This window comes from Maniola hyperantus, chromosome 1 (assembly GCF_902806685.2).
Source record: "Maniola hyperantus chromosome 1, iAphHyp1.2, whole genome shotgun sequence".
Lineage (NCBI taxonomy): Eukaryota > Metazoa > Arthropoda > Insecta > Lepidoptera > Nymphalidae > Maniola > Maniola hyperantus.
In genome coordinates, this window is record NC_048536.1 from 12,897,941 (window position 1) to 12,924,393 (window position 26,453).

Here is a 26,453-nt window from a genome sequence, read left to right on the forward strand (position 1 = left end):
TTATATACGCGGGCCACTGTTTGGAATTCAAGTCAAACGGTTCTAATTTACCTATAGGCATTGTATTTTTGAAATAATCACTTTAAATCGCGTGGTAAATAATATAAAATACACAAACTCGTCGCCAGTGGAACAAATCAAACACAGGTTCGATGCTAACTGAGTTTAATGGTGATACGCCGGTACCCGCGTTTACATTATTATTTTTCCTACCTACTGATTACCCTGCAATAACCAAAGTTAAAACTTTTATTTTTTACATAATTATATCGTCTATATTATTATTTATAATATAGCTATAATATTCTAATCATATATTATCTTAGGTAAGGAATAAATGTAGGTATTATGGCGTGGCGATCGAATTTAACGACTGCGATGCGACTTGTTCGCGTATGCTCGTGCAAATCGTATGAACATCAATTAGGAATTCGAATAAATTAAGATCGTCGCGCGTCGTCGGTTCGTTCAATTGATAATGCGATTCGATTGTCATATGTTCATGCGAGCTATTACCAAGAAAGCGTCTATTGGGGAAAGATCCTCACTGCTTCAATGAAGTAATTAACTAATAAATCTTTTTCCCAATTTCTATCATCATTTTCTCTAGGCTCCAGTCTGTCTCAGAATGCGCAAAAATTCTGAAATATTTTCATACTAGCTAATGTCCGCGACTTCGTTCGCGTGGATATAGGTTTTAAAAAGCCCGTGGGAACTCTTTGATTTTCCGGGATAAAAGAAGCCTGTGTCGCTCTCCAGTCTTTAAATATATCCATGCAAAAAAGCCAAGCTCAAGTGGCAGCAGACAGGTCATGCCTGTCGTAGAGGCGATGGCCGTTGGAGCCGGATCTAAACCAAAGATAATTTGTTCTAAGCGTACCTTTAATATCAATTCACCATCGACAATTCCTAAATCAGCAGATTCAAATCCAAAAGTGCAGTAGTTACTCGCACAGCCCAGTCACCATCATGATGATGGTTGAGAAGTTGGGACTTGGAGTTTAATCATGTATAGTACGCTAGGTATATATCAGGGCTGTTTCCAAAAATCCTTTCTTAGTGAGTGCCTACGTTACAAAAGGAAGCTACTGTCAAACTTTCAAGTTTTTGACGTTAGCAGTTTAGGCTTTGCGTTGATAGATCAGCCAGTCATCATCATCATCATTATGATCAACTCTTTTCCAGACTACTACTGAGCACAGATCTCCTCTCAGAATGAGAAGGGCTTAGGCCATAGTCTGCCACACTAGCCAGGTATGGATTGGTGGACTTCACACGGCTTTGAGAATAATAAGGAAAACTCGAAGGCATCCTCACAATATGTCTATATATAAAAAGTCCTGATAGTCCAGCCAATTTTTATGTACCTACTTATTTTAAAATTTTATACAAACCTATTGTGATTGTTTGTTGTGTGTAAAAATTATTCAGCAACAAAGTGCAAAGTTGTATTTAACTAGTAAGTAGTTAAAGCAAACTTTAAACACGGGACTTGAATCTCTGCACGAGAAGGCAGTTCAGTAACTTGATTACGAAGGCAATATCCGCCGTTGTCTCCGAGAGATCGCGTCAAACCTCCAACGTGCCTTAATAACTCTCTAATGCCGTTACGTACTCACCCCGTTACAAGATTAGCCGTGACAGACGCTTTGAACATCAGTCTAGGCAAAGCTTTAGTGGTTAGCAGTTAGCACACATCATCTGAAACTTGGCAGTTTGCACCTCAAGAACTTTGTCTTTTGAGATTGGGGTCGTATGTAGGCAGCTGTTATTTGGAAGAGGTAGGTAAGTATCTAATATAGAGGTTAAGTAGGTACTTAATATATTTGCAGGTAACAGGAGTCATCATCATTGTCACTAACCCATCACCGGCCCACTCTGAGGACGGGTCTCTCCTCAGAATAAGATGGGTTTAGGCGTTCAATAGCCACACTTGCCAACATTATGGAGAACTCTCAGGCACGCATGTTTCCCCACGATATTTTCCTTCCGCCTATAACTCCGAAAAGTGAGAGGTGCGTGCGTGAGATTGAACCCCGGATTTCAAGAATAGGAGACCACAGTAGAAGTCACAGAATAATTATGTTAAAATGTACCTAAATAGGAAGGCGGGAGGACGCCCCGCACCTCGTTCGCTTGCCCGCACCGGGTTAGCACTGGCTGTGCGGGTGTGCGGGGCGATATACGAGTAGATCTTCCGACAAGTCGCTTGCTAAGTTAGTTTTAGGGAAGATGGAAGATTATGCTGATGCACCTCCCCAAAATTTGCCTACGGACTTTCGGGGCAGAAGTGGCCATCGTAGGTACAATTTTATTGTAAAATGTAGTGATATGTACCTATAAACCTTTATAATGAGTGTAACTACTAACTAGTTACTACCTATCACTCTCTTTGAGTCCACTAGCGAGCAAATTGCACTCACAGCGTAGCCCTGATGTCTGGGGCTAACAGCCACTTGACGACGCTTTTAACGGCGACACAGCTAGATAGACAACATAATATATAATTAGTTCATAATATAGTTCATAAGTATAAGTAGTTATATAATTAGTTCATAATATAGTTTAAACTATCCTATTACTTTTATATTATTTTAGTTATAGAACGTAAATATTCTACAGTTATTCAAACGATGAGTTTATGCCGAAAACCACTATTATGGTAGGTAGTAGTTTATATTTTAGTCAATGATTTTATTTTATACTTTGCATTTTTTAATTGCAAATTTTAAATGAACCTCTTATATCTTTTGAGTCTTATCCTGATTACTGTACAAATCATGCCCATGTGGAATGCCAATTAGCGACTGCATTTTCACGCTTCACAGGTACTTAGGCTCATCCTTTGCGAAAAAGTGAGTTAGCCCTTCTGTCACTAGATGCGGTAACCGCGCACAGTGCCACGGTGAAACGTCACATCTTTGCATCTATGTTCCGTACTTAATTATATAGCAGGAATTAAGTTAATCACAAGATATTTATATCATAAAGATGCTGCTTGTGGATTCATATGCAACACCACATTAAAAAAAAGCCGTCAGGCCAGAGCCGGATTAAGTCATCTAGAGGCCCCTTGGCAAAGTTGGCGTACTTTCCTCGGTGCCCCTAGGCAATACAAAACTTGAGGCACCCCTCTCCCTTTTTCAATTCGAATAAAGTAGAGTCCATATATATAGGCTTATTAGGGTTCCGTACCTCAAAAGGAAAAACGGAACCCTTATAGGATCACTTTGTTGTCTGTCTGTCTGTCAAGAAACCTACAGGGTACTTCCCGTTGACCTAGAATCATGAAATTTGGCAGGTAGGTAGATCTTATAGCTGACATTTGGGGAAAAATCTGAAAACCGTGAATTTAGGGTTAGATCACACACAAAAATTTAAATTGTGGTCATGAACTAATAATTAGTATTTTCAACTTTCGAAGTGAGTGACTATATCAAGTGGGGTATCATATGAAAGGTCTTCACCTGTACATTCTAAAACGGATTTTTATTTATTTTTATGCATCATAGTTTTTGAATTATCGTGCAAAATCTCGAAAAAATACGATTGTAGTACGGAACTCTCATTGCGCGAGCCTGACTCGCACTTGGCCGGTTTTTTTTATTGCAAAGCAAATTTTAAAAAAAATCCTTACTTCCCTAACTAGGCCGGGCTCATAGGCAGCTCCCTACTTTGCCTATATCTTAGATAATCCGGAACTGTTCCAGGCTCGTGTGAATTGTATCGTATATAATATTCTCGTAAGTATGAAATTGTTTATTTTTTGTTTGTTACCTTCTAAATAATTCTAACATAATTTTTTATTTATAAATTAAAAGTCAACATTACATTTTAATACCTTTTATTAAAATTAAACTTATTAAGTACCTACTTACTTAAAAATATAAATTAAATATAAATCTCAAATAATAACGTAGTTTGGCATTCGATAATTTGTATCAATTTTTCAACATAGTCTGTTGTTTTAACAACCAATATATTTTAATAGGTATTATTTATTAAAACTAGTTTTAAGAGATCAAAACTTATATCAGGTAACGACAACTTTGTAGGTAAGTTAAAGGTACAACGTTGATATATTTTTAATTTAAATTAGCAAAATACCACTTACATCTCTTTAGAATTTCAAATATAAAACTTACAAAAGAATTTACCATAACATTCCCACTACTATCACCATTCACCATTATCACAATTTACTTTACTAATTAATAATTTACTTCTTCGTGGTATAGAATAATACAATATTATATTACAATACGTCTGTATTAGTGGCGTACATTTCACAGGGTTACATTGGTAATGGCATGTTTAGCCTTTAAAGGTATTGAAGTTTTTCAATAACAAATACATTCAAGTACCTACTTAATACAATGTAGACTGTTCTACAGTCTTAATTTTTATAAAAGAATGAAATGCTCGCCACAGCTTATAATGTAAAAGATATTTAAGAAAAAATAATGGTATTATGATAATATTATTATGCATTGGAATGTACCCAGTTGTAAAAAGCGGTCAATTTTTGAATTTAAAATGAGTCAAATGTAGAACAAAAATAGAGCCACTATCATAATAATTATAAACTGGGTATAATCAATAATGTCAACATATTTTGTGATATTGTATCCCAGTTATTGAGAAGATTCTGATAATGTCAATAAATAACCTTGGTTACCATTAAAATTACATGAAGAAATAAATAAAGAGGCAAAAGCTGTCAAAGGTAGGGTTCACGTTTTGGTAGAGAAATTTACTTTAAGACATATGAAGCAGATTTTTGAAAATTCTATGAAAAGAGCAAGAAAGGTAAACAATATAATTAGGAAATGACCTTTTTGATTTGGCAAACACGAAAATTTTGTGTGTGTGTTTATTAATCGAATGAAAAATGTGAGGTAACAATTTTATTGACAAAATTGGTAGAAGAAGGAAAACATAATTTTATTATTGTTAGACACTTTACTCTTGATATGTTCCCTAATTTACACCTCTTCCATTATCACAGCCCTTTAATAACCGATTACCATTAAATAACAGAATATAAACTATAAATAAGAATAACTTCAATAATGTGCAGGATGTTAGTTTCGATAAGTACTCATTTCAAAACAGCGTACGTAATTAAGTAGTAGAACGAATGAAATAATTATTATAATAAATAAAAAGCCTATTAATTATTTTTATTATAAATATCGAGAGAGCTATGCTCTTTTAATTTAAATGTTTTAATTGTCTATTAATGTAACACATATATTAAGTTTTAATTATTTTTTCTACATGCCTTTATCTATAAATTCCGTTGATAAGTTAAAATTAGCCTAAATCACTTGCAGTGCGTAAAAAAGATTTTTCGAATATAAATTCTACTATATTGTACACAGGTTGTGTTGTGTCTTCAACATTCAATACACTTGAGGCTCCGTTGGGTGAGCTTCAAGTGACCTTGGATATTAGAACTAAATTATGAATTAAAATTACGATCATGATTGACACATGAAGTGATAGAACTGGTCAAAGTTCACCGGCTCTAGTTCATAATCCTTTTCTGATCTATGAAGCAGCTCTGGATTTCTTTTAAGAAAATTCCTCACCCAATCTTCACCGGCCATCCGTGTGTTGCAATCAAAAGGATGGTTAAGATTATTATCTTCCGCGTACTGGAATGCGAGCTCCCTAATGTCTCTCCTGGATACGCCCATGAAATATTTTTCCATACTTTTAATGTAACCGACTAAGTCCTTCTCTTGATTCTCTGTGAAGACACGCCTGTAATGTCCCATGAGAGGCTTCGGGTCATCGGGTTGTTGGTAGCGAACTTTACTTGCTCTTCTTTGGAGGGTGGAACGAGGTATATGAAAGGTTCTGGCGGCCAGCTTGTAGCCCATTTTACCAGATACCACGGCTGCCACTGCCTTAGCCATTTCTTCTTCATTCCAGGATTGACGACCACTCATTCTTTCGTATTTCCGTACCATGACTATCTGAAAAGAATCGAAATTCTGTATGAGTAAGTGACTAAGTAAGTATTAAAGTATAAACGAGACACCGGTCGACTGGAGAACTTGTTGAACATAGGAAGTCTTGCGTAACCGAGTGTCACAATGTGAAATGAGGCCATGATCAAAGTTTGGACGTTGGAACTATTGTTAAATACCTAGTTAACTTCGATACCCTTACGTACTTATAACCAAAGTAAACTATTTAGTTATGTAAAAATTACTTAAATATAAAGTAAGTAAGCAACTATAATACTATTTGCCATCTGCTTCTGCGGTGTCCGGCGAAGGGTAACCGTGGCCTATCTACCGGTTTGTAAAGCGCGGCCAATGTCGAATCGAGGCAATGGTTGAGACGTTTTAGAGGCCATTTCCAATGTAACTTGTAATATTCATAAATATGTAAATGTGGCTCATCTTTATGTCTTTATCCAGTAGGTAACTATGTAGTGTTAAATAAGATTCATTTTTAATTGAATATTTTTAATTGTAATTTCATTGCTGAGTTACAATAGAAATTTTATTTTCGGCTGAGTTTGTTGTAGGTTCGATATCAGACCTCGGCATGTTTGAAACGCTTTAGTTTAAGTTGACGTTAAATAGATATTAAATTCATCTATTTGCATCCTATTTGAATTTCAAAAAGTGTTCATCACCATACCTATTTCGAAAAATAAATAAAGTGATTTTGGTTTGATGAATCATTTTTTAATTATTTTATTGGGTTCATCGAAATAATTTCGAAAGTAGGTACATCTGCCAATACTCTTAGACAGCATACCTACACATGCATTTTAAGTACCTATTTATTCATTACTTCTGTAAATAGCCGTACCAACCACCTAGAGGCGAGAAATAAACCGAATGAAAAATATTATTTGGTGTTCAAAGTCAGGGACTTTCAAGTCCCAAATGCTATAGAAATAAGATACATTACGTATTAGGTACTTCCAACGCAAACTGTAGTTTTATGTGAGGAATATAATGTGTAGGTACCTATCTAGTTAAACAAAAAATATTTCTTTACTTTGTAGTGGCTTTGGAAGTTGGTTTTTCTAGACCAAGCTGTTGGAGCTGTACCACGCTGACAATGTCTGCTAGTCTATCCTTTTATGCATGTGCTTTTATATAGATACATAGAAGAATAAACTATAGGTACTTAGGTAGTAGATATCTCCTCTAGGAAAAGCCATCATGGCATTGTGAATAAATTTGTAGGGGCCAGATTGACGTATTTTCGGTCAGCTGTTGAATAATTGCAAAATCGCAAACAGCATTTTGTGTACGACGCTATAAAGTTGGTATTTGCGTAAACAACAATGACTAATCGTGTTGGCGATCGCGCACCGCATCGCTCGCTCGCAACGCAACAGCTGATAGTGACTAGTACAGCACGCGATAAAATGTGGCGTGTTTTTCCAGCGCGATAAGTCGGGAAATGCGGTTGAGGCCCTCACTTCACGTGCAACATTACATTGCCAAAGTATGACCCAAAACCCGTGAACTACGAGCCGAATATCAGTAGCGGTTTAATTACTAGTGTCGTTTGTGTACCTACGTGATTAATAATTGTGTAGCACACTCCGGTGTGCTCCGGTGCCGTTGAACAGGAAATACCTCTCGATAGTTGTTGACCGTCCTTGAGCGACCGCGTCTTATTTTTTATCTGTTAAAAGAACTACGTCGAACGGTCAGTCAGCTGTTTGTGCTCGCTTTATTACGCGTACCTACTCTATCAACATGCCCCTATATACGAATACAATTAAACGTATCAAAAACGCGCGAAATCTGTTTTACTAATAATACATTGCCTGGTGAAAATGGCATCTCTGTGGATAGCGCTCGCTAAGAAAGCAATATATAGCGTTCAAGGCGATAAATCAATAAGTATATAAACATGAGACGTCACTGTAGCGGCACGAGCACGCCGTGAGCCGAGGTTACTGTGACGCGTGACTTGCAAGGTCCCCGCTGCATTGCACGATGCGCCAAGGTTGCCACGCTCTTCGCCACCAACACGAGAAATCTAGGTCTCGTAATATATTGAATTGCATAGCAGGTTGCAGGCGAATGGTAAAGGAAGAGAGAGCACCCGTGCCTTGCGTGGGTATCCATGGTTCGGTCGAAGCGCCAGAAGTGAAAACTGCATCGGACGTTCCCAGGGTGCATCGATTCGAAAATGATTTTCGGACGAACACACAATGTACGCAGGGATAAAGAGTTGTCAGTACTCACGGGTGGTGCGTCGGGAGCGGAGGGTGAGTGGAGTGGTGTGGTGCGGTGGCAGGCAGCGGTGCGGGCGCGGGCAGCGAGACGGCGTGCGGCCAGACTGACGGCGCGCGCGACACTGGCGCGGGGCCCGTCTTGCCCCGCCGCGGCCCTGGCGCGCTGACGTCAGCTGGCCCAGGGCCCGGCTGCACGACTATTTTTGTCCACAACTAATTATCGCCTTCCTTTGTCCAATCATATTATGTTATGTACTGAAAAGGAAATCTGGTTTTATGCCTACGTGCATCTACAGAATAAAGAACACATACCTACGTAACTAGGTACATAATTTTATACTTAATGTATTTATCTACCACTACAGAGAGTAGCAACTTTGCGAATGCAAATGACTCATGCTAATTAATTACCTAACTATGTAGGTAGATAAGTACCTATAGGTAGCCCTACCTACCTACTTGTAAAATATTTTTGTACACAAAAATAATCGTCTTTGGCCATTTCGTTCTTTCTCTTCTTTCTACTTTTATTAAAACGAAATTTAAACTGACCTAAGTATACCTACCCTAATTATATTATTATACCGTACCTTTGCCTTCTAACATTAACCTACACAGTCCAAAACAGTTTTTTAAAGTAAATACCTAGTAATAGTAGGTTCTCGTAATAAACGAGAAAAAAATATATAACGTCTACCTTAGTAATGGACCTAAGTATATATTAACTTACCTACCTATTATCTTCGCTTACCATAATATTATATTTTGTAATTTCTAGTGGGAACTCTTTGATTTTTCGGGATGAAAAGTAGCATATGTATTAGTCCAGTCTCGTTAACCTATCTCCATTCCAAATTTCAGCCAAATCCGTTCTGTAGTTTTTGCATGAAAGAGTAACAAACATACAAACTTTCACCTTAACAATATTAGTTTGATTAGTGTGATGATTTACTTACCAATTTTCCATAAGCATTCAGAATTCATACATAATTCATAAAATAAAAATATGCCTAAGTACTTAATTAGACAAGAAATAATAAAAACCGGCCAAGTGCGAGTTAGGCTCTCGCAATGAGAGTTCCGTACTGCAGTCTTATTTTTTCGACATTCTGCACGATAATTCAAAAACTATGATGCATAAAAATAAATAAAAATCTGTTTTAGAATGCACAGGTGAAGACCTTTCATTATGATACCCCACTTGATATAGTTATCTTACTAAGAAAATTGTTGAAAATACGAATTATTAGTTTATGACCACTATTTAATTTTTTTTGTGTGATGTAACCACAAATTCACGGTTTTCAGATTTTTTCCCCTAATACCAACTATAAGACCCACCTACCTACCAAATTTCACGATTCTAGGTCAACGGGAAGTACCTACCCTGTAGGTTTCTTGACAGACAGACGGACAGACAGACAGACAGACATACAACAAAGTGATCCTATAAGGGTTCCGTTTTTACTTTTGAGGTACGGAACCCTAAAAATAGATACATAGACGATTAGAGTATAATAATAATTATGCATGTCATGCGTTTAATAAAAAAAAAATGTTTTTAATAAAATAAAATAATGCGTAGGTAGGTAAGTAAAATTAAAAAAATATATATCGATGATTTTAATCTCAAAGTCTGACAGCTGAAAGTGAACTACTTATCTACATAGGTAACTATTTGAAACAAAAAATACTCAGGCGTTCCACAGAAGACGCATCGTTTAGTGAGCTTAAGCATTGAATTTGAGCCAAAATGCTTATCGCGGAATGACAATGAAGAAATTCCGTGCTAATACATACCTACTCCGTACTCGTAGTCGAACGACGTGTCGCGAATCGAGATGAGTCACGCCGGTTTTGTCCCGACTCGTTCTATGGACCGTAGATAAAAAAAAGTATTTTCCCTTAAACGCCTTTCGTGGTGACACTCTCCTGTTTACGTACTACTCATTTGGGTCTTACCAATAAAATTATTACCTACTAGCTGATGCCCCCTTTGTAGGAGATAAAAACTAATGTGCTAATCCAGGGTGTAATCTTTCTCTATTCCAAATTTCAGCCAAATCCCTCTAGTAGATTTTGCGTGAAAGAGTAACAAACATACACACACACACACACACATACACACACACAATCTTTCGCCTTTATAATATTAGTGTGATAGTGTGATGTACTTATACCGCCGGCCGTCATCCGAAAGCTTTGTTCCTTACGAGGAAACGTTTCTGTCTTTTGTTTATGAAAAAATAAAAAAAATTGATGAAAATAAGTTGTGAAACCTCAAACAGTGTCAGGTCTCCACCATATTAACGTTTACTCCTGTAAGATAGAGGAACACCTACCTACTATACATACTTTCAGCTGGGTATATGAAATTATCATTAATACCTATCTTTTCAGCATATGGACTTCTGAATAGTCCTCTACGTAGATGACTCTTTTAAATAGTCTTGGGAAAGGGAAAGTAAATAAAATCAGCGAAGGATAAAACATAGAAGATGATCTAACAATTGACATTCAAAAATAGAGGCCTCAAATTCACGTCTGTTAATCACGTACTTCAATCAATTAAATTTGCGTAGGTAAATCAAAACAGGCTTATACTGTGTGTCGATCGACACTTGCCATACTGTCGTGATTGGGTTACGGAGTTACAATCGAACTGAAGACGTGTGCGGTAGAGTATCTTTGTGTACCGCCCATCACGGTAGAGTTTACGTTATGCTATAATGACGCATAAATAATGCTTCTATGTTTTATATTTCGCTGTAAATAATAGACTATTAATTGAAAAACATCATTTAATTTTCACACGAAATAGGTACCTACAGCTTTACTTCAAGTTCATAATAATATTGTGTAAGGTATGAGTATCTTTCCCCTAATAAATATAGAACTAAGCCCACCTACTACATAGTACATTTTAATGAAAACCACATAATTAGGTAGGTACCTATATCTTCGATATCCAGTAGAACGTCTTGACTCCCTAGGGCGCAGTGGCGCAGACTTTAGGAGCCATACTAGTCTAGCACAAAGTCTAGACAATGTTTACAAAAACTACATCGTTCAATGCTTGAATGCATAGTGTAGTGTAGCATATAGTAGGTATAGTTATTGTGGGTTAAAGAAAAGATAATGCCTATATAGCTGCCAAAAATAAATGCTTAAAATAATAATTATACTTACTACCTACATATTTTGTGATTCGAAGTAAGGATATGACTGATATTATACATAAGTTAGATTTTCATACAAAGTCGTTTTTCAGATAGACTCCGTGACAAAACTGACTGAAACTGTGAAAGACTGAAAACAGCGGCTTTGAAAGCCTCCAAATCGTCAATTTATTAAAATTACTTAAAATAAAAAAATCAAAAAAAGTTTTTGAAAAGTATCTTTAACGATACCCCACAAGTCTATGTTTTTCGAATGTACCTGTGTCGATAATTTTACTAAATTAGCATTTTCAATTTTAAAAGTACGATAACTATATATCAAGTGGGGTATCATATGAAAGAGCTTTACTTGTACATTCTAAAACAGATTTTCAATTATTTTTATGCATAATAGTTTTTGATTTAGCGTGCAAAATCTTGAAAAAAAAAATCCGTTCCTCCGCCCTTATCTCCGAAGTTTACCAGTCGAAAAATCTACAATAATAATTATGGTCAATAGAAGTTTATCTATATTTTACAGAAAAATAAAACTAACGCTCTAACAATCATAGTTTTTTTGATATTAACAAACCAAACAAAGTTTTGCGGTTCATTAACAAAAGTGATTATTACCGTTTTACTCCTTCCGTAGTACGGAATCCTTATTGCGCGAGTCCGACTCGCACTTGGCCGGTTATTTTTATATTTCCCATCAAATAAGCTAAAATCACAAAGCCTCTTCCCGTTGCAACTTGCATCCCATCAACACTTCTACATACTCGAAGCACCAACCTGTCAAATAAAAATAGACTTTTCATTTAAGTAAACTTTGACTTTGAAAATATTGTTGCCACTATTAGTTTTTTAAATCTCTTTGAATAATCAAATACTTACATTACGCGGTACAAAGTAATGTAATGTACATCGACCTCTGTCGTTGAGACCGACAAAACATCATATAGGTACGAGTGACAGAGACAGCTCTACAAAGCCGAAATGTCATTCTAATGGTCGATGTACATTACTTTCTGCCGCGTACTGTTCTGACACTTTTGTGAAACTACGGTTCGTTAACAGCTTGCGTAGCTTATTGTTTGCAGTTTGCACGCTTATAGGTAGGTATATGAATTTTATTCGTTAAATTGCTAGGATTATTGCTCGACTATTGATTTCGTCCGGCTAATTTTAGTGGCACAGAATTCTAAATTAGTAGGTAGCTATTCTGAATTTAGTGTGCAGAATGTATCTGTAAATGTAGGCGCAACCCCACGGACGGAGAGACGTCGAGGCCAGCTTCTTTTTATAAAAACTTTTTTTTTTTTTTTTTTTTCCTTATTGTTGAGTGCCAATTAGCTACTCAATTATATTACGATCTAGCCTAATGTATGACTAATAAGTAATTTTATTTTAACCTAAACTTATAAATTATCTTATATACTAAGAAATTGTCCACTGACGCATCTTAGTCTTTCTTGATTTGAGATATGACACTTTGTTCACGTGTTCTTTCAGTTAAAAACTTAAACTCAACTTATTTAAGTACTTACTTTGACATACGGTTGAAATTGTTATGGTAAAAAAATATTAGGAAAACTCACTTGTAAAACCACTACAAAGTAAAAAAAATAATTTTTTGTTTCTACACGTGTAAATATGTTGAAGTCGCGTGAGCTTCACGCTTTGATTTATAGTTTCTTTTACTGCTTCATACATACTGTACCTATGTATTTCAATTCAATTCTCAACAATTTATTCTTCTCAATTGTAGGCCTGTTACACTTAACAATTTTGAAATGGAACTGCACACAACTTTCAAAATCGATTTTACTTCTTTTTTCCACGTTAGCATTGAAATAATTGAAACTTTAACTTTTAACTCTGATACATTACTTGGTTCAAACTTATATCCAGTAAAAGCGATAGTAAATTCACCCTATGGATTTCAAAGACCAGCTTGCAATCGCACTGCGTGAAAAGGGGTTGAAATGTAACTTTAGATTTCTGGGGCGATTACGGCAGTTTCTGTTCCCCAGGCCACTTAGTGATGATTTCTAGTATCGCATTGGAGTATAATTCCTAGCACGACAGATTCGATAATGAGTTAGATAAAAAAAGGGAAATAAAGTACTTATGTTTTTTTGCTTGCGGCTTTATTTAATTTTATAAGCGACGCAGATTGATAATAACGTGGTCCCACAAAAAAACGGCGCGGCGCCTACTACATAAAATAAAGAATTGAAGAATTAAAAAACCTTTGTTAGTGGATGTCTACGTCATAATAGCTATCTGCATGCCAAATTTAAGCCCGATCCGTTCAGTAGTTTAAGCTGTGCGTTGATAAATTTAGACTAATGCAGAGAAAGAAATAAGACTTGATGTAAGCTCTCAATAGGCTTGATTTCTTCCGACATCTTGAACAATATTATCGTCATATTTCAACATATTAACACAAAACAACATTAGACTATACGTATAAATTCCCTCCATTTGAAATTCAAATTTTGAATCACTCTATATATTGATGATTTAAAAGATCTAAGCGACTTTGTTTTAACCGACTTCCAAAAAGAAGGTGGTTCTCAATTCGGCCCATTTTTTTTGTTACTGTATGTACATCGATTTTTTCCAGGTTTCTGGACCGATTTGATTTTTTTAAATCAACAGAGGATGTTAAGGTGGTGGTCCCATTTTAATTTCTGGATCCAACTCCTCAATCCTGATGCTGCAGGGTTACTGCCCGCCTAAGTTATCAAGATTCAGGAAGTGTTTATAATGAGTTAAATGTTGTAGGTACCAAGCAACGACACTATGCTTTAGCTCCAAGTTCCAATCCCTCAACCCTGATGATGTAGGGTACAGCACTCCTAAACTATAGTGATTCAGGAACTGCGGATGATGCAATATTATTTTTAGTGCCAAGCATAGACTACACTATTGAACTTCGGATCCCAACTCCTTAATGCTGATGCTGCAAGGTACTGAACTTCTAAGCCGTGGGCATTTTGGGTATCAAGCTATGACTACTTACAATAAAAAGCTTAAAATAAAAAAATATTTAAAAAACCGACTTCCAAAACCACTACAAATTAAAAATAACTTTTGTTTCTACTTAGTTTCTACACGTGTAGGTATGTACCTATGTATGAAGTCGGGCGAGCATAAAATAATCTAGAAATCGAAGCGTGTAGCTCGCCCGACTTCAACATACATACCTACACGTGTAGAAACTAAGAAACATATTATTATATATATTTTTTTAATTTGTAGTGGTTTTGGAAGTCGGGTTTTTAAATATATTTTTTTATACTACGTGGAGATAGAGAAGTTCTCATAGGCCACAGGCACAGAGTTGGGATGGTTTATTACTATCAGAGGTTCAACGAAGCCGTCTAGACAGAGGAAGCGTGCGGTAAACGGTAACGAGCGACCCAGGATCTCCATAATGCAGAGACATTTAACACGAGATCAAACCCGTTGGACCCGTCTCCTTAAATATATTGTGCCACATGTCTGGGGACGCCTGAATATATGAAACTTTACAGATACTTTACTGCTGCAGCTACCTTATTAAATGAGAAGGGTTTTAATATAATGACATTTTAATATCGATTTTATACTAAGAATAAATAAACTATTAAGTACAGTTCCATAGTGAAACAAGAAACCTTTTTAGGGTTCCGTACCTCAAAAGGAAAAACGGAACCCTTATAGGATCACTTTGTTGTCTGTCTGTCTGTCTGTCCGTCTGTCCGTCTGGTTGTCAAGAAACCTACAGGGTACTTCCCGTTGACCTAGAATCATGAAATTTGGCAGGTAGGTACATCTTATAGCTGACATTTTGGAAAAATCTGAAAACCGTGAATTTAGGGTTAGATCACACAAAAAAAATTAAATTGTGGTCATGAACTAATAATTAGTATTTTCAACTTTCGAAGTGAGTGACTATATCAAGTGGGGTATCATATGAAAGGTCTTCACCTGTACATTCTAAAACGGATTTTTATTTATTTTTATGCATCATAGTTTTTGAATTATCGTGCAAAATGTCGAAAAATACGCCTGTAGTACGGAACCCTCATTGCGCGAGCCTGACTCGCACTTGGCCGGTTTTTTTCTGTGTTACAGCCAATTAGTCATTTTACAGTAGGTACCTACCTATCTATCCTTCAGCTTCTATATCTGCTATCTTCATAACAATTATTAAGATACTATTTTAAGTTCAAAATGATGTGCTCGAGCCTTACCACAATAAGTCGGTACATTAACTTACATAGGTAGAAGCGACCATAAAATTGCTCTACCAGTTTTGTCGACAAGTTTCAGCTCCAAGCATTTATGCCTTATTAGCGAAAATAGATCTTGTACTTTTATGATGTGCAAACAACATTCAACCTTAGGCAATTTTATGATCAATATTACGTAGGAAAGCGGTGATAGCGTAGCGGTTAAAACGTCGGCCTCCTAGTCAGGGGGTCCGGGGTTGGATATCGGGCATGGCATGCAGCCTCTGTGTGCATTTTAACAATTAAGTATCGAGAAGGAAAACGTTGTGAGGAAATCTGCATGAAAGTTTTCTGAGAGTTCTCCATAATGATCTCGGTAGTGTGAGAAGTCTGCTAGTCCGCACTGGTATGAAGTCTGCAAGTCCACACTGGACCAGCGTCGTAGAGCATGGTCAAACATTTCTTATTCTGAGAGGAGACCCGTAGGTACTCAGTATAGTGAGCCATCGACGGATTGATGGCGACGATGAATGATGATGATGATGATGATTACGCAGTAGGTACTCATGACTAAAAAAAATTCGTTGAAGACAGCCAATGGCCTATTATTAGTTAAGTACGAAAAGTTACCTACCGAAAGAAATAAGCAGGGCTTTGCATATTAAATTGTATAAGACAAGGGTTCAAAACATTCGTGAGCTCAAAATGATTAAGAATAATTATTAAGATTTTAGGCCAAGATTTAAAAGTTTAACTCAGAAAGTAAGGTAGCAGAGAGTTATTTTGTATGTCACGTACAATAGTAAGTTACAAGATAAACTCGTTCTGGTCACGGACGCTACGTGACTTCCGACTGTACTAGTACTCGACAATTATCTCGAGTGCATTCAAAAATCTTCTTGATTGCTCCTATATTATGCAATCATGAGAAAAAGAGCAGCTTCAGTGATGAGCAGAATCCGAGTTAGTTCCAACGGTATTCTGAAAACTTTATCTGGAAAACTAGATAATCCATTTATGAGACACTGGGTTGGTTTGCACATGCACTCTCAGTGTCTCATGGGTGGTAGATTCATAGACAAATAAAATGGTTCATAAAAGAGCCTACTTACTAAATATAGTCATTAGCAATTAATTTTATTACTAACAAAATGGATGTAATATCTGAAATAAAGATGATTATTATTATATTGAATCAATCAGTACAATTCAGTATCATCCGATGGCCAACTTTTTAACTTTTCATACTAAGTAAATAAATACATATTAGCATCAATATTATTGGCTCCTTATTCTACCAAACTGGATTTTGCCTGTACTATTATATAACGTATTCTGAGGTTTTGCTAAGCAGCAGTCCATCCGTACGAAGGTACACTCATTAAAAATAAATAAATAAAGAGGTGAGATTTAATAACAATATCTCTTTGTAAAAACTAATATTTCACAAATAAAATTAAGTATGTAGGTACAAGTTTTTACAATAATCATTACATTAGGAGTATACTAGGTCAAAGATTACATAGATCACATCAATGCAATAAAACTTTGACAGTCAGCATAAATCTACATAATGGTTTCAAAACAGCGCGATCCAATACTAGTTACTGTCACGAACGGTACCATCTATATACTTTACTTACCAGCATTGCATATTTTGGGCTGCGAATTCAGTTCTTTTATTTGGAGCAAGGTAATTGACCGACTTTGTTTTGTAAGTATAGTATAGTTGCACACATGTCCATTTTACTCGTGTGGTAGTGACTAGTGATGCTGTTATGTGAACTATTTACCTACGTCATTAAAGTATATTAGGTTATTATGGTACTACTGAAATTAGAGATATCTATAGATTTAGTATATATATTATAAGTATAGATTACATAATATGTATATTGTATATTTTCTAATTTACAAACTATCGCATCTGGCAAATATAAGGTAGGTACGTTATGTAATAGGTAAGTACATATTATATTATATAGAACGGATCACTTTTGAAATAATAACGAAAATTATAACAATAACATCTTTAACAATTTCATGCTTGATACAATCAGTAAATATAAGTAAACATCTAATTAACAGATACAGACAGGAATTGCAGGAAATGCATTCACACAGTTTTTTATATTAATTATTATTATATGTATAAGTATAAGTTATAAGTATTTTACTAACAAAAAATTTATTATTTCAGTCAGCAGAAACATAAAAGGGTTTGAAATTACTCAGTACCTACTATCAATTGTGTTGTTTATATGAAGATCCAGCTGATGCCCGCGACAAAAACGTATTAGCTACTTATCATTTACGGGATAGCTTGCATCCCCGAGACGGACATAGGACATAGGCATTATTTTATCCCGGAAATTCAAAGAGTTGGGATTTTTCAAAACCTAAATACACGTGAACAAAGTCGCGGGCATCATCTATTTGGTATACTGATAGCTTGCATCCTCGAGACAGAATCTTTATATCCCGGAAAATGAAACAGTTCGTACGGGATATTTTTAAAACCTAAACCACGTGGACGGGCATCATCTAGTAATAAATAATTATTGTTATTATAATATCTTGATCTTAGCCTTCATTGTAGTAACATACGATGATTCTTTAGGTGAACGCTAAGCTAAGATTTCTGAGGTATCGGTGCTTGAGTCCGCTCTTGGCATTCACCGCGTGCCTTATGACTGTTATAACACATAGAGGCCGCGCAGTGAACGCGAGGAGGTGGACTGTTATCTTCGATCTTCTCTCTCTGCTTCATATTCCTCATTCCAGTGGATTCCTATCTTCACTATTTTTCTTCTGGATGCTTCATATTACGTACCTACTTGTCACGAAAATTACTACATACAATTACGTGAAATTTTAAATGTTTTGAAAAATCTCTGCAGTAAATTAAAGTTGTGTAACTTATTAATTACTAAATTGTATTGATAAAATATTTAAAGAACTATTGATGTTAATTTAATACCTACCACAGAAATTAGAATAAGTCTTTTGTCACAATTAAAATATAAGAATAACATACAAACAAACTAAACAGTCGATGGTATTAGGATGAATCTAACAAAAAACGCCTGATATTTCTTATACACTAAATTATTTTATCAGTTATTTGTTAGACATTGCTAAAATAAATATGGTAGGCACTTTAATTTGCCTATACTTTTTCAATAACTAAGTATATTCGAACCTTTTCACCTAGATTCATTTAAATATTTATTGTCATGTACTGAATACAGCGTGTTTTGGCAATAATTAGGATCCTCAGAGCGTACAATACAAGTGACTGCTTGTCTGAAAAACAATTTTTGAGACTGGAAATCGAACTTCAGACCTTTAAGCCAGAAAGAAAACATTTTACTCTAGTGTCGCGCCAGAGAGTTGTACAGTATCTGTTGTTGGGATATACAATTGTTTTTAAATAACTTTACAAGGGAATTGACAAATAGCGAGCTATTAAAATAGTACCTACCCTCGAACTATGTTCTATGGCGGTTCTACGATAGCGTGCACACTGCATCATAGCATAGATCAGGGGTGCACTGCATTGTACCAAACACAATGCAAGATGCAGCTGGCGTCATTGACAATGGACGTTCGTGGGGTCGCACTTTACTGGATTAGAATTCTAGCCCGATAGGCCCGGTGTGATTCCAGTTCTAATGCGCAAGAGTCATTACTCATTTGTAGGGAATAGTAAAAAAGTTTAGCTAACTTTTTAAAATATCCAAGTGCTTCATCTAAATACAGCCAGTAGCTACAGACAGTCAGTTCTTAATAAAGTACTCGTACCGAGTAAGGAGCACTTAGTTAGTACTCGTATCGTAACGATTTGCTTCCTAGTTTCTAATACGCAGTTCCAGAATATGGAATGTCTTTCCGGCTTCCATTTTCTCCTCTAGTTAAAATATTGGGATTTGGGTTACATGATTAACCCTCTATTCAGGCGCGCTCCACCTTAGGCTGAATCATGAGCATCACTTACTATTTAGTATGATTGCGGTCAAGCGCATGCCTATTTAATTTGGTCAAGTGCAAGTCGGACTCGCACACGAAGGGTTCCATACCATCGTACAATAAATAACACTTTTTAATTTTCATGGCGATCATTTTGAAATTCCCATTCATTTCCCACCACTAGAAATACACATTCTGTGAAAATTTCAACTCTCTAACTATTACGGTTCACGAGATACAGACCGCTGACAGACAGACGAACGGATAGTGGAGTCGCGTAATAGGGGCTCCGTTGGCACCTGTCGGTAACGGAACTCTAATACACGTATTCTTTGTAAAATTATTTAAGTATACCAATATTGCTTATTGCCTGAAGACAATAGTTTTTATCAGTGTGGTCCTCTCATCCTCATGACGCTCGTGAATACTGTTGACGGGGCTTGATCTATTTACTAATTAATTAAAGTCATAGCAAGCTATGGAGAGGGCTGTGTTAGGCGTTTCTCTGAGGAATAAAATCCAAAATGAGGAGATCCGCAGGAGCTTCAAGGTCAATGATACTGCCCAAACCATCAAAAAGTTTAAGTCGCAGTGGGCAGGCCATGCTTTTCGTAGGAGAGATGACCGCTGGAGCCGGAAAGTTCTAAGGTGGACTCAACAAACAAGTAAGCGTAGTGTGGGATGCCCTCCAGCACAATCAATGTGCCAACGACATTATAATGCAGTGCACAGTGGCGGGAAGTGCTTGAATGAGGAAGGCTGAGGACCGAGTGTGGTGGCGTTCTTTGGGAAAGGCTACATTCAGCAGTGGAATGATAATGATAGTGATGATAATATTTATAATTTTAATTTAGATTTTTTTGGGTTTTGTTATTGAGGCTGCTGAGTTATCGACAGTTGCCTATTGACCTAGAATTTTGGAATCGAACGGATGATTTTAAAAATCGGTATAAATATTTAGGATTAATCTTTCACTTTGCCATAATATAAGTAGTACCTACTTTACTAGCTTCGTTTGCATAGATTTAGTTTTTAAAGATCTCGTTGAAATTTCGCAAAAGTGTAAATCCTTCCTTAGTGCATGCCTAAAGTACTTACTTACTAAAGAAATAAGTATTATGCCCTCCGAATTCTAGTCCGTAGTAGTATATTATGTCCACTGGGTTAGGCTGTGCTGTCAGTTAGTCAGTACGGTATTGTTTTATTTGTATATTATTATTATTATTTATTTATTATTTAATTAGAACGGCCATAAAGCCAATTACACTAATTAAACTACTATTATATATGTATACGGGAAGTCGACAAGTATACAGAGTTACAGGGTAACTAAGTTGACCTAGATCTATTAAGAGGTTGTAGAGAAGATCAAAGCTATCAAATGACTCCTGAATACCTTTGGGCGATGGCCCATTTTTGACTTATTGATCGTTTTGTGTTTTTCAGGAAAAACACGAATAATTGTTTCTTTAAAAATTAATAAACTAAAGTAATGCATATTTTACTTTTGGTTCCTAGATAACAAACATCCCTTATCAATTATTTATGAGCACTAAAAATGTCTTAAAGATTTTACGGGGCTTCGAAACTAGCAGTTTATTTTTATTTTTAAATTTTGGTATTTTTTGCTCTTAAAAATATTTATCAGTTTATTGAACATTTACATATTATAAGTAATATATAACATTAATAGATACATGCAAATATAATTAATAGGTACATGCAAATGTTTTAAGTATAGAGCCTACAGGAACAAATTCAAAATTTGCCATAAAACAAGGACAAATGAATGTAGTTAATTTTGTTAACTTATCGTTAATTTGGTAATAATTTACAGTAGGTACCTACGTAGTTGCGTCGTGTCTAATCAAAGAGGGTGTACGGTGTACGGCAGTGCACTCTCCATGGTGAAAGAACGTAAACATTGGGGCAATTAACCCGAACGTGGGGGCGGCTGAGTGCTGTCGAGGGGCCACGCGATTGTTATGAAGACTACCATTTTGTACCTAACTAGTATCGTATAGTTTTAAGGTAACACTGCATCATGATCAACCCATTGCCGGCTCACTACTGAGCACGAGTACGGCTTACGCCTGGCCACAGACGTGGATCCAGCGTTGTGGGCACGATGGGCTCGCCCACAACCCTAATAGACTTGTGAAGTCACACTTTTACGGTCTATTCAAATAGATAGGCTGATGATATTGGTTAGGTATATCCAATGCCTTGATAAAAGAAAATAAAAAACAACTCTCCCAGTCAGCGCAGTTACCGCAGAGAGATCTATTTCAACTCTTCGCAGAGTAACTTAACTTAGAAAAGTCAGAGGTGCGTGACTGGGATCGAACCTCCGGACGTTCTACCTTCTAACCACTAGGCTATCACGGCTTACTAGATAACACTTACTAGGTATAAAACTGTCGTAGTTGAAACTTATTTACACATTACACATTTTTGACACAGACTGTGCTGGAAAATCATCATTATCGTCATCAACCGTGCGACTCGTTTGATGTCGTCTGTCAACCAAATGGCGGATTCCCAAGTTCCAACGCTGTGATATCCAGTACGAGGTTGCCATTTTAGCAGCTTAGGACCCCAGCGTCTATCGAATTTTTAAACTATGTGCCTTGCCCATGCCCATGGCCACTTCACACATGTGTGAAGTCAGCCAATACACATGGGAGAACATTGGCAGACTTCACACACCTTTGAAAACATCATGGAAACACTCAGACATGCAGGTTCCCTCATGATCTTTTCCTTTACCGTTAAAGCAAGTGATACTTAATTGCTTAAAACGCACATAACTCCGAAAAGTTAGAGGTAGAGCCCTGGATTGGCCCTCGGACTCCCAGACCAGGAGGTCGACGTTTTAATCACTAGGCTATCACCATCACCCTTATTATAAATGCGAAAGTGTGTTTGTTTGTTGGTTTATTAGTTTATTGGTTTATTGGTTTGTTGGTTTACTCTTCAATCATGTCCCAACGGTGCAACGGATTGACGTGATTTTATGCATGGGTATAGCTAAAGTCCTGGAGAGTGACGTAGGCTACTTTTTATCCCAGAAAATCAGAGATCCACGGAATTTTTAAAAATCAAATTCCGCGCAGACGAAGTCGCGGGCATCAGCTAGTCAGCTAGTTTACTATATATTTGTTGTTAATTATAAACTGCGTCCCAAGGGGCGCAGGAGGGCGCATGGTATGACAAGAGCGAAGCCCTTCAACGCTTCCGATGACATCACACAAGTGCGTCTGCGATCACGTACTGGAGCATTGGCCTTAGCCGCTTATTGTGTAGTATTACCGCATTAGACATCAACATCGATTTATGAAACACTTTTATTTCGCTTTAGGTAATACTTTCATAAAGATTCAAATCTAGAGACGGATTTTCATTAATTACTTCCACTGAATTGTATCTTTTGGAACTGTACGAACATTAATGTTGTGCAGAAGCGGTGAAGCGTTATGACATCGGCTTCCTAGTCGGGAGACTCACGGTTCAATCCCGAGCACGCACTTCTAAATTTTCCGAGATATTGGTGTTGTGTAAGTTCCCGCGGGATTTTGAAAAAGCCTATTATAGGTATTACTAGCGTAGGATGGGCGACACCCCGTCGTCGTCAAGGAGATTTCTTAGAAGTATTTTACGGCTCTAGAAAATGTAAAGAAACTAATAGCACAATCAAATTGTTTTTTTTTCTAATGTTTATTAAATATCTGCATTTTATAATTCTGTGACTTTCCGACAATTTAATATATTTTAGTAAAGATTAGTGTTTAAGCATTAATGTTTGATTGAGTGTTTAAGTTTAAATGGATGAAATTAATGAAATTATCTAGCTGCTAATCCAGCTATAAAATCGACAGATGATGGCAGCCTTTATGCCTGAATTATACAATACTTAGTAGGTACAATACGCATAATTTAATTAAGATACAACAGCATTGATTCAATTATGTAGTCGTTTGATAAAATTGTAGATTATATTGCACACATGCGATGCTCGTTTAAAACATACCTATAGGTATAGGTTAAATACCTATACCTATAGGTATGTTTTAAACGAGCATCGAGCAAACGAGCATGCATAGCAGCTTAACTTGAAAACCTTGATTATATAATCTTAAGTTTCGCTATTTAAATCTACAATTGTACATCCATTAGGTCATCATCACATCTTAGTCAAATATATCTTCCTATAGTTGGCGTCAGCTCGAGAAGGCAATCAGGGTGGGGACGCCCCACACACCCACACATCCCCCGGTGCGGGATAGCGCAGGTGACGTGCGGGTGTGCGGGGCTTCCCCCGCCTCATACCCCGATTGCCGTCTCGTCTCGACTCTCGGCCTGTTGCGAACTATATCTACTAATCGAAAACTTCTTTAAGATCATAATATACAGTACGCGGCCGAAAATAATGTACATCGACCTTTAGAAGGAGATAGCAGATTTATAAAACGTTGTCCCTGTCGTTGAGACCGACAAAACGTCATATAGGTGTGAGTGACAGAAACAACGCTCTACAAAGCCGAAATGTCATTCTAAAGGCCGATGTACATTACTTTCGGCCGCGTACTGTACCTTATGTATGCCTTTATTAGCTAGTTCATGCTCACAACTTCGTCCGTGTGGACTTAAATTATTAAAAATCCCGTAGGAAATCTTTGATATACCGCGATAAAAAACAGGGCCTATATCACTCTTCAATCACGTTGATCCGTTGCTCTGTTGTGGCGTGATTGACGGACCAACTAACTAATAAACACCATCACATAATCTTACCTTCACATTTATAATATGTGATTATTACTCAGAGATAGAGCTACCTATATAAATATGTATGTACATTAATCTAATGTAAATTTTTATTTTCAAGACAAAATTCATTGTTTTCATTGCTACCTAAAGGTAAGAATGAAGTTTTAATTGTAGTTTTAACTATTTACACGTAGATTTAAATTATTTAACTTGATAAAAATTTCCCTGTTTATAAAAGTTTCCGTAAACAATCCACACGCGATGGTTTGACCTTCAAGCTTAATTGGAATGGGATTTCCCTAAGTCCTGTTCTACTTATCGATAAAGTTACTCTGGTTTTTGATAGACAATAGTGTGAATTAAACCGGAGTTATGTGAGTTTCAAGCAATTAAAATATCACTTGCTTTAACGGTGAAGGTAAACGTCGTGAAGAAACCTGCACGCCTGAGAGTTCTCCATAATTATTTTTAAAAGGTGTGTGAAGTCTACCAATCCGACCTGGGCCAGCGTGGCAGACTAAGGCCTAAATCCTTCTCATTCTGAGAGGAGACCCGTGCTCAGTAGTGGGCCGGCGATGGGTTGATTATGATTATGATGATGCTGAGTTTCAAATATACGAACATTAGATCAAGAATGTGACTGAGCATTTTCAAAGAATAGGTGTTTCGATTCGATACGCGTCAATTTAGGTTTTTGAAAATTCTTAGTGAACTCTTTGATTTTCTGGGATAAGAAGTAGCCTATGTCCTTCCTTGGGATGCAAGCTATCTCTGTACCAAACGTCAAAATTGGGAGAAAGCTAGCAGATAGATAGATACCTATTTTATGAACTCAATAATTGTTGAATAAATTATGTAATAAATAATAATATTGAAATGCATGAAATAAACTAGACAGCATTATTACATAGACTAGGCAGCATTGACTTATAAATATTCTAGGCAGACAGACAGATAGACGTAGGTGTTGAGGTAAATGTGCCTTGTAGTTTTAAGGCTATTGTTGTACTACGGTACATATATTTGGTCAAGTATCCTTGAAAAAGGGATTATGTAAATATTTTATAGCCTTATAGGTACTTACTAAGTTACATAAAAAATTCTAGTATGACTTTTTATTGTATGATCGAAAAATGATAAAGATATAAAATAAAATACAAATCCACAGAAAGTTAAAAGTAAGGTAGGAGGTAAGTAGGTAATTGATAACTTGATCAGTACCCTTATCATAAATGCGAAAGTGTGTTTGTTTGTTGGTTTATTGGTTTGTTGGTTTGTCCTTCAATCACGTCGCAACGGTGCAACGGATTGATTTTTTTCATGGGTATGTAGATACAGACCTGGAGAGTGTCATAGGCTACTTTTTACCCCGGAAAATCAGAGTTCTCTCGGGATTTTTAAAAAACCTAATTTCACGCGGACGAAGTCGCGGGCATCTAGCTAGTAGTTTATAATTTTGTACCTGATTAATGCGAACATCGAACTTGTATTACGCTAAAAAAAGAATCCTGTACCCTTATATTTATAGCCCGGACGACCTTAGCATACTTACGCGCGTTTTTTCGATCGTATTTTAATACGAAGGGGTTATTTTGAAGGGTTCGAGTGTCGCGTGGCGCGATCGGTAGTGCGGCGGTACGTTGACCTCAGTTTGCTTTAATCATAAAACTCATCACTATTGAAATCATTAATTTTTCCCTTGAATCTAATATATTAATTACTAGCTGATGCCCGCGACTTCGTTCGCGTGGAATTAGGTTTTTAAAAATCCCGTGGGAACTTTTTGATTTTCCGGGATATAAAGTAGCCTATGTCACTCTCCAGGTCTTTATCTATACCCGTACAAAAATCACGTCAATCCGTTGCACCGTTGCAACGTGATTAAAGGACAAACCAACAAACCTAACAAACAAACACGCTTTCGCAATTATAATAAGGGTACCTACTGATGCCGATAATAATAATAGCTCTGTCATATCCATGTCTTACAATCCATCCATACTAATATTATAAATGCGAAAGTGTGTCTGTCTGTCTGTCTACTTGCCTTTCACGGCCCATCCGTTCAACCGATTTTAACGGGTACAGATATAGCTTGCATCCCGGAAC

At 36.5% G+C, this 26,453-nt stretch overlaps 1 protein-coding gene across 2 annotated transcripts; it reads right to left on the reverse strand.

Annotated features, from left to right (window-relative positions):
• Window positions 1-3,829: 3,829 nt before the first annotated feature.
• On the reverse strand, window positions 3,830-8,465 carry LOC117984469 (uncharacterized). 2 transcript variants are annotated; one of them, XM_034971091.2, is made up of 2 exons: window positions 8,235-8,465; window positions 3,830-5,980 (listed from the first exon to the last, which is right to left on the reverse strand). In XM_034971091.2, the coding sequence occupies exon 2, from the start codon at window positions 5,976-5,978 to the stop codon at window positions 5,484-5,486; it is 495 nt and encodes a 164-aa protein (XP_034826982.1). In that variant the 5' UTR covers window positions 5,979-5,980; window positions 8,235-8,465; the 3' UTR covers window positions 3,830-5,483. The 2 variants fall into 2 exon arrangements, with proteins under 2 accessions (XP_034826982.1, XP_034826991.1); XM_034971100.2 differs by having other exon boundaries at window positions 3,830-5,984; window positions 8,235-8,462.
• Between the last annotated feature and the right edge of the window lie 17,988 nt (window positions 8,466-26,453).

Excerpts from the sequence above, each read along its gene's own strand:
- LOC117984469 (XM_034971091.2), bottom strand. The coding sequence starts at position 5,978 with ATGGTACGGAAATACGAAAGAATGAGTGGTCGTCAATCCTGGAATGAA.